This window comes from Octopus bimaculoides, chromosome 7, assembly GCF_001194135.2.
Source record: "Octopus bimaculoides isolate UCB-OBI-ISO-001 chromosome 7, ASM119413v2, whole genome shotgun sequence".
NCBI classification, from domain to species: domain Eukaryota; kingdom Metazoa; phylum Mollusca; class Cephalopoda; order Octopoda; family Octopodidae; genus Octopus; species Octopus bimaculoides.
In genome coordinates, this window is record NC_068987.1 from 57,140,560 (window position 1) to 57,149,835 (window position 9,276).

Here is a 9,276-nt window from a genome sequence, read left to right on the forward strand (position 1 = left end):
TATATCATCATCATCGTTTTACATCCGCTTTCCATGCTGGCGTGGGTTGGACAGTTTAACTGAGAACAGGTGAGCTGGAGAACTGCACCAGGCTCAATCTCATCTGGCAAAGTTTCTACAGCTGGATGTCCTTCCTAATGCCAACCACTCTGAGAGTGTAGTGGGTGCTTTTACGCGGTACAAGAACCAGTCAGGCGGTTCTGGTAATGACCACGCTCAAAAGGTGTTTTTACGTGCTACCTGCACAGGAGACAGTCCGGCGGCATTGGCAACGACCACACTCGAATGTTGTTTTTCACGTGCCACCAGCACATGTACCGGTAAAGCGACGCTGACAACGATCACGCTCGAATGGTGCTTTTCACGTGTCACCAGCACGGGTGCCAATACGTGGCCCACCAGCACGGGAACCAATCCATGGACCCCTACCTCTACTTGGAAATTCTTCACTGTATTCGTTGCCAACCCTCACCTTACTGATAGCATCCCTGTACATGGCTTATACAGCTCTCACTAACCATTCATCTATCCCTAGTTTCCTCATTGGCAATCAGATAAGGGATAAGGGGACCCTGTCAAAGGCTTTCTCCATGTCAACGAAAGCCAGGTACAGAGGTTTACCTTTGGCTGGGTATTTCTCTTGCAGCTGTCTTACCAGAAATATAGCATCAGTGGTGCTTTTCTCTGGCATGAACGATAGTTTGTATTGTACAATGGCTCATTAAAGAGTTTTTTTCTGAGTACTATCATGTGTGTGTGTGTGTGTGTGTGTGTGAGAAGGCGCGTGGCCTAGCGGATAGGCAGTTGCACTCACGATCGCTAGATCGTGGGTTCGATTCCTAGACTGGGAGGCGTGTTGTGTTCTTGAGCATAATACTTAATTTCATGTTACTCCAGTCCTCTTTCGATCAAGGGGGATTGTTGGCATGCTCGCCTTGGTCGTATATAAAAATAATATTTTCCAACTTTCTGTTAGTTCTATTGCATTTTGAAAAATATGAATTTATTTTATGGTATCATTGTTTATATTTTGACTTACATATATATGGGGGCACCAACATTTTTTAAGTGCTTAGGGCCTCAATCTGGCCCAGGATGTAGTGACTATAAATGTCTCCAACAGAAAGTATTCACAGAGTTACCATCCTTGTTGACACATACTTCATTGCATCATGGAATTTTTCATTGAGTATTTTGCTTTTATTGGCTACGGCCAGCCATAATGAATAATACACATAATCATAGTCGGCTTTATCTCGTATCCGAGAACTTAGTTTCTTCTTTACTGAACGCTTCCCTTATGGTGATGGCGTTGATGACTAAGTAGGCCAATTCTTACATAGAAGAGTCCATGGAATCGACTGCATGGCACTGTTGGAGGGTGACGAGGTTGATTTTGTCGAGCCTTTTACTCCTGTCGTTTGTTTTCTTCCTTTTCTCATAATAGAGATGTTAAAAGTCAACTGGTACCTGTGTCTGAAGCTTTTTATTAACCCTTTAGCATTCAGATTGCTCTGTCAAATATAAGCTTATTTATTCACATTGTTTTGAACAAATAAGGCATTATCTCATAGCTTTGACGTTTCCACGACATTTAGAATGACATTGTAGGGTAGGTGTGTAAGGCAGGATCTGGCCAGTTTAAACATAAAGCTGGTAGAATATTTGGACCTGATGTGGCTGGTTTAAATGCTAAAGAGTCAAGTGACGAAAGGCCTTACACAGGGCGATCCCCACTCACTGAACACTCTCTTCCCAAAAGAAGAACTAATCTACATTATTGGCTGCAAACAAAGTTGCAGATGTTACTTTAGAGTTTTCCATCTCCAGGAGAGTTGCCTAAATTAAGACTAGGGATTTCTCATTACAAGCAGTTGGATAGCTGTTGACTATTGAGTTCACCCAGCCTTTTGACAGGTTTTTTTTTTCTTGTCCTCCAGAGTTTCCAATGAAAACTACTCTCCTTACGAAACAGGCTTTGCAGGGTTGTTAGATGTCCTGGATCACAGGCCCCTATTTATCTCATTTGGTTTATACGAAAGATCCCAGGGACGACACAAAAGCTATATCTAGAGGTGTCAATGGCTATATCCTAGAAAATCTTCTTTAGTTTATCTAGGGCCTAGATAAACTAAAGATGGACATAAACCAAAACAATTTGTCACAAGAATCTTTTATTGCGAACAAAGATACATTTTTTTCCTAAGGAAAGTTATCTCTTGTGCATTTGTGATGGTGAGAATGGAAGAACTTCTATACATTCTGGAAACATATTGTGAATATAAATGGACACTTCTTCATGACATGGAACTGAACAGTTTATTCAATGCCATACAAATGTCACTTCCCAGCATTTTCAGTTTTTATCTTGGAAAACACATATTTCTTGGCAAAGTAAATATTTTCTCTTTATGTTACAATGCAGAAGCATGTACATTGGGTTGTAAACTCTCTGGTATTCTGTTATTTAACTTTATGTATATATACTCTTTTACTTGTTTCAGTCATTTGACTGCAGCCATGCTGGAGCACCGCCTTTAGTCGAGAAAATCGCCCCCAGGACTTATTCTTTGTAAGCCTAGTACATATTCTATCGGTCTCTTTTTGCCGAACCACTAAGTTACGGGGACGTAAACACACCAGCATCGGTTGTCAAGCGATGGTGGGGGACAAATACAGACACACATACATATATACGACAGGCTTCTTTCAGTTTCCGTCTACCAAATCCACTCACAAGGTTTTGGTCGGCCCGAGGCTATAGTAGAAGACACTTGCCCAAGGGACTGGACCCAGAACCATGTGGTTGGTAAGCAAGCTACTTACCACACAGCCACTCCTGCGCCTATATATATTTATTGAACTGCTCGAAATAGTTGCATGCACAAATAATGTGTTTAAAATATTCGATTGAATATATTTTTGTATATTTAAGAAGTGGTATTTTGGAAAATAACTTTTTTCCCAAACATCATTTCAACGAGAAATAAAAAAAAAACCCAACAAAAACTCAGATTTGATTGTTGGTTCGAAATATTCCGAAAGATTTACGAATCCACTTAAGCGTTACGAATCCACTTAAGGGTGGGGGTGTCCTTACAACAAACACTGAGCAGATGACATTTACTAGGCCTCAATGTAGTCACTCGACATGCTAAAAATAATAGCAAAATCACTCTCAAACCATTCACGGGGGCTGAGTTGCATTTGTAAGTCTTAATAAATCCTTTTTCTGATTCAATTAATAAATCATTGAATTTTCATGTCGGAATAAAGTGTGGTGGAGGACGGGGTGGGGGAAGAACAAATTTAATTTCAATCGTATAAAGTACGTTGATGGGTGGTGGTGACGGGCCGAGTGGGTTTGCGAAAATTTTGTCTCCAAAAATGCGGATTACACATTTCGCAATGTGGAATACTTATAATATGACGAAAGTGAAAGGTAAGGGAAAAGAGAAAAGAGAAAAAAAATAGAGATCAGACGTTTAGAAAACATGAATTAAAATATTTTTTTTTAAAAAAGAAAAGCTTCCCCACATTGCTTTGGAATGCAGGAAACCAACAAACCGGGGAGGGAGGAATGGAGAAGGGTACTGAAATTTTGATATACTATGTTTCTTTATTTGGCAAAATCGAAACTCATTGTCGAATGCAAAAAAGAAGTAGGGGAAAATGTTCAATAAAGTTGGCTGTTATTTCTACCACATGTAAGATCATATCATGCACTGACTGGAAATCACATCCAGATGCAGAAATGAGCAAATATTGGCGTGGATGAGCGCGGGGTAAAAAGACTGAAATTGTTAGTAACCACCCTTTTACGCTTTTTTTCTTTTCTATGGGTTCTAAGATTTTCGGCGAGGGAGATTCTAATTATGCCAAAAATCAGCGTAGAACACTGCATCGGGAAACAGAAGATGCGATGGTGATCTGTACTGAATGCAGGCACAACTTAAAAGTAAAACAAGTCAACTTGACATAATGTCATAGAAATGTCATGTTACATACAGCTGGAATTTACGGAGGATAAACATCGGCAATGTGATTCAGAAATGTACAAAAATGCGGGAACGAAATTAGCTTAGTGGTGGCAAACCCAGGACGTTCCTAGCGTTTTCATTGCCCAGTAAAATTTTAGGGTGTGCAAGCGCACCACCTGTTCTGGATCCTATGGGAATGTTTAGAAATTCTGGAAACGATTCGTAAAATTCCCGGATCTGTTCCTTGTAAATTGCCTCGATCAGGGAACCACCTCATTTCCCCAATCGATCGGCTTATGTATTTTAGGCGTTTTCTGATACAAGATCAATAGGTCTCGATATGGTTAGTGCATGCCCCAGCGTAGGAATTCACGAAATCTTTGGCATGATTCATTCACTGGTCGGTGAATGTACACAAGTTGGTGGGGATTCCGATAACTGGCTCATTTATCAGTAAAAATTACCGTACCTGGCAAGACATTTTCCTTTTTGACAGATTCTAAAGTGACTGTACTCCTGTGAGGTACGTTGTGAAGGGAACCTTTGTTGGTGGTGGTGGTGGAATCGAAACACATATAACCTATATTTTTTTACCCATTCTACCGACATTGTTCTTTTTGCCTGAATAACAAACTTTTAAATCTGTCTCCATTTCGTGATTCAGACCATTGAGCAGAGCTTTATCATCCAGCATCTTGGCTGCACACACTTTTCGGCAAACTAGTCTCTAGCCCTCAAAGCTGCTGATCCTGTGCCTAAATTAAAAGCCTATTTACTATGTCACCGAGGTGTCAGCCAACGACACTGAACGATTCAAAATATTTGCACTGCGCATGTCCACAACTACGATCAACCAATCAGAAGCTGTATTTTAAATTTGTGGCAAATTTAAAAATTTTCTCGCTGTTTTAGCTGTAAGGATCCTCATTCCATTACAATACGTTGTTTCTTTAGTCATTTATTTGTGAAATATAAACAACAATGAATAATCAGGTGAGCATATTTATATTTTATGTGATTTCAGTTGTTTTAATTATTTTTGTCGAATGTTTTCCTTTACATTTCTTTCTGTTTATAATTAACTTTGTGGTTATTTTTAATGATAGTTTACACATTACTGAACAGTTAATTTGCTCTCTCTTGTGTATAGAATAAAATTTTAAGAAGCACGTCTCATTATCATTACTTAATTTCTTATAAGATAATTCAATCATTAATAGTGCCCGTCATTCTCACTTTGTTCGATAACGCGCCTATTGCACAATAAGCAATTATATTGTTTTTATATTATTGTTTGATGTGTTTATTGTGTACGGAAGATCCTCTTAATGACTTGTAATATAATTTGGCCGTTAAGGCAACTTTACCGAAGTAAATGATCTCAATATTAATTGTAAATGAAAATATTTTGTACCGAAAAAACTTGGTGAAAATCTTAAAGAAGTGAACAAAAAGCTCTTTTAACATTTAGTTTGTGTATTTTCGTTAGTTAACTGATTATAACTATTTACCAGTTTGAACTCAGTGAATCTCTTCGCAAGATATTCAAGATATTGGAATTAATTTTGGTAATATTTACCTTTTTAGGCATAAATAATATGCACATCTCCCGTTTTTGGCGTAACAAAAACCCTAATCACCTGGTGTTCGTATTCTTTACCTTCGCGAAAGGAATTTCAACACGACTACAGCTTCCCAACCGCGATCATCCTGTCCCTTTAAACCCATATCTCGATTAGTTGTACTCAACACTTTAATACAGTTTATAATGCGTTATTGTGAATGTGCAGAAAATGAATCGGACCTTTTCGTTTTGTAAACATTTCTGAATATCCAGAATTTTCTATTTGTCCACGTAGAAGAATAGAGAAAACCTTTTGTTAAGCAGAATCAGAGTGCTGGTCAAAATGACTGACGGTTACCATTCCTTCAGTTCAAATCCTCACGGTCGATTTCTCCCGGGGACCACACAATAAATACCAGCCATATATTGTTGTCGAGTAAACGAGCCATATTTTTGACCCCTATATCTGTGGCTTTGCATCATAAATCATTATTGTTGGTAAAATGTGTGGTATGACGTCAGTGTCAAAATGTTTACTAATCTTAAAATAATCGTTTCCTTTTTACTGTATTTCAAAATTTCTGACAGCTGGGGGAAGGGGGTGCATGGCTCGCACTAACCATCATACAGGGCAATGCTACAAGACTCCTCTCAGTAATTCTCCCTATGTAAATAGCTTTTAATCTCAAACCGTATCAACGAAGCAAAACACTAAAAATCAAAAACAACACATTTTAGTTTTGGGCGGAATTCTGGTTTAAGCATTCTATAGTTAAGAAAAGAACGAGCATCACGCAATTTTTATCAGCTCTTACCCTTACATATTTGTGGCAGTGGGATGGCAGATATTGGATTATTTCCTATTTAAGTAACGTGTCTAAATGATTCAAAGGGAGAAGCTGTTCTCCGAATACGTTATACAACGGCGAATCATATATTCATGTTCAAATCTGCCTGATTGTGTTTGAGAACGAATGGATACATTAAAAAGTACATAGTTTTCTGTGTACAAACTCTGTATTTAATTTATATATACGCCGCGACATGGCACATATTACAAAAATATAACTGTTTCAACAACGAAGTAAAACCAGCATTCCAACCGCTATCATCTAGTCAGATTATTTTGGAAAAAAAAAAAAAAATTATATAAGGACTATATTTCTACATTTTATAAATTGTATAGATATTTAACGATTTATTCATTCACGTATATATATATATATATATATATATATATATATATATATATATATATATATATATATATATATATGAGTGTATCTGGTTTAGTAGTATCGTTGTGACTGCTACAAGAACAAAGGTGATGTATGAGAGCGAGGAAATTACAAAGCATCAAATTTTTGGGCAATGGTGTAACAGTCACAGAAAGAGTCATGGCACAAGTGATCAGGAGTGGAATTATTCTAGAAGAGATGCAACTGGGCTTTGTGGCTGGAAGAGGCATTAGTTGTCATCCTTGGGAGTGAGCTGCAGGAAAAATACTTAGCTAAGGAGTTAGCCACTTTACCTAACATTTTTGGGCTTCAACAAGGACAATGACAGGATGTCATGCTCTGTATTTGGCTCATCACATAGGCAATTAAGTGCAGATAAATGGCTTTGTGAGGGCTGTACAAGCTATGTATAAAGATGCTGTTGGCAAAGTCAATGTCAGTGATGAGTTTAGCGACATATTTAGTATAAAGATATGTGTCCAACAGGGTTCATTCCTCAGTCCCTCTTATTCATCATAGTCATACAGGCCTCACTAGGGAGTTCCAAGATTGACTAATCATGTTTCTTTTATGTGCTGATAATCTGGTTTTCATAACTGAATCTGTTGCATGTAGAGAAGTGAAAACCTGGCATCAGAAGGCCTTAAGACTAAAGTGTTAGTAACAAAAATGACAGGACTTTGGTACCATCAGGGATATGGTCTTGCTGGATGAAAAAAGGACTATATTTCTAAAAAAAATGTTTCCTAAACTACGAAACCTTTTTATGGAATATAGAAAAGGGGGAAAAAAATTATATGCAGAAAAGGAGTATGTAGGAACTTGATATTGTTGTACTCAGTGTTAGCTGTGGATAGACATGAGATGACAGGCTAACCACACAAGGCGGACTTTGTGTGAGGCAGATCATCATCATCATCGTATAACGTCCGCTTTCCATGCTAGCATGGGTTGGACGATTTGACTGAGGACTGGTGAAACCAGATGGCTACACCAGGCTCCAATCTGATTTGGCAGAGTTTCTACAGCTGGATGCCCTTCCTAACGCCAACCACTCTGAGAGTGTAGTGAGTGCTTTTACGTGCCACCCGCATGAGGCCAGTCAGGCGGTACTGGCAGCGGCCACGCTCAAATGATGTATTTTATGTGCCACCCGCACAAGAGCCAGTCCTGGGGCACTGGCAACGATCTCGCTCGAAAGTCCATTACACATGCCACGGGCATAAGTGCCAGAAAGGCGACGCTGGGCACAGGTACCATCTCGATTTCGCTTTCGCTTGCCCCAATAAGTCTTCGCAAGCTGAGTTTCATGTCCAATGAAGGAGACGACGTTGGCATGGGTGCCAGTCGTCGAATTTAGTTCGGTTTCGATTTCACTTGCCTCAACAGGTCTTCGCAAGCGGAGTTTAGTGTCCAAAGAAGGAAAGGTACGCATAAGTGGGCTGGCTACACCCCTGGCAGAGGCCTTGGAGATGCTAGAGAAATAAAAGCTGAGAGCACACTGGAAATAGATTCTGTTAAATACCTGGCAGGTTCACTAGAAGTAGTTGATAGCTAAGTGCCATAATTAGCAGTGATGATGGTGGTTCCAAAAGTATAGTCACTTGAGTAAGAACAGGGTGGAAAAAGTTCATGGAAGCAGTATTAGTACCAAAAAGCAATCTTTATATCCATCTTAACATGGATGTGTTGTTAGAAAGATGAATACTGCCATTGTTTTTGTCACTAATAATTTCTTAATCTATTTGCAACATCTGTGGAAAGACACTGATAATATATCATGGTAGCGAAATTTGGCTGTTACTGAACTTACATACACTGTCATCTCTCACATGCTTGGAACCAATCTTACCTACCTTCTTGTTCACCTTCCCCACTTCACTCAACTTCCCAGTAATTTCAGTCATCTATCACTCATACTTATCTTTGTGATACTTGCAAATGATAAATGGTCCTCCCTACATCTTCATCCTCATCATTCTGCCTCCTTTCACTAAGCTTAGTAATGTAAAGGAAGAAAAAAGATGGAAGTGAAGAGAGAATTACGGTAGTCTTACCTGTCGGTCCAGAAAAAGGGTCACTTTCAACATCCATGTGCGCTATCTGTTGCTGTACAGTCTCACACGTCCGCTCTGATGTGCTGTCCACCACCAACTGGCCCCTCATGCTTCGCTGATGCTGCATGTCCACCACGGCACTTCTGGTGGGATCCACAGGCTCCACTTCCGATAGGACATGCTTACTCCCTCACTTCCGATCCTTCCCTACAACACAGCCTGGCTCATAACACCACACGCCCCACTGATCTGAAGATCATTCAACCAACCTGCCCCTGCCCTCTTCTCAACCCCGACCACACGCCTTAACTTGTCTAGTAATCAGCCAACCAATAAGGAGGGCAGCACTCCCTCTGTGACTGCCGTGGGACTTCAGGACTAGCCTCAGTTCCTGGCATGTTCCTGCCGGCTTTGTCCTCTTGTCCATTATTGTTGGC

At 39.6% G+C, this 9,276-nt stretch overlaps 1 protein-coding gene across 1 annotated transcript in view; it reads left to right on the forward strand.

Moving 5' to 3' along the window:
• The first annotated feature begins 4,859 nt into the window (after positions 1-4,859).
• Positions 4,860-9,276, forward strand: part of LOC106872910 (carboxy-terminal kinesin 2) — a 29,258-nt gene continuing 24,841 nt past the window's right edge. Inside the window, exon 1 of the mRNA XM_014920086.2 lies at positions 4,860-4,973. Coding sequence (XP_014775572.2) covers positions 4,962-4,973 — 12 coding nt within the window. The 5' untranslated portion in view covers positions 4,860-4,961. The remainder of the gene's footprint in view (positions 4,974-9,276) is intronic.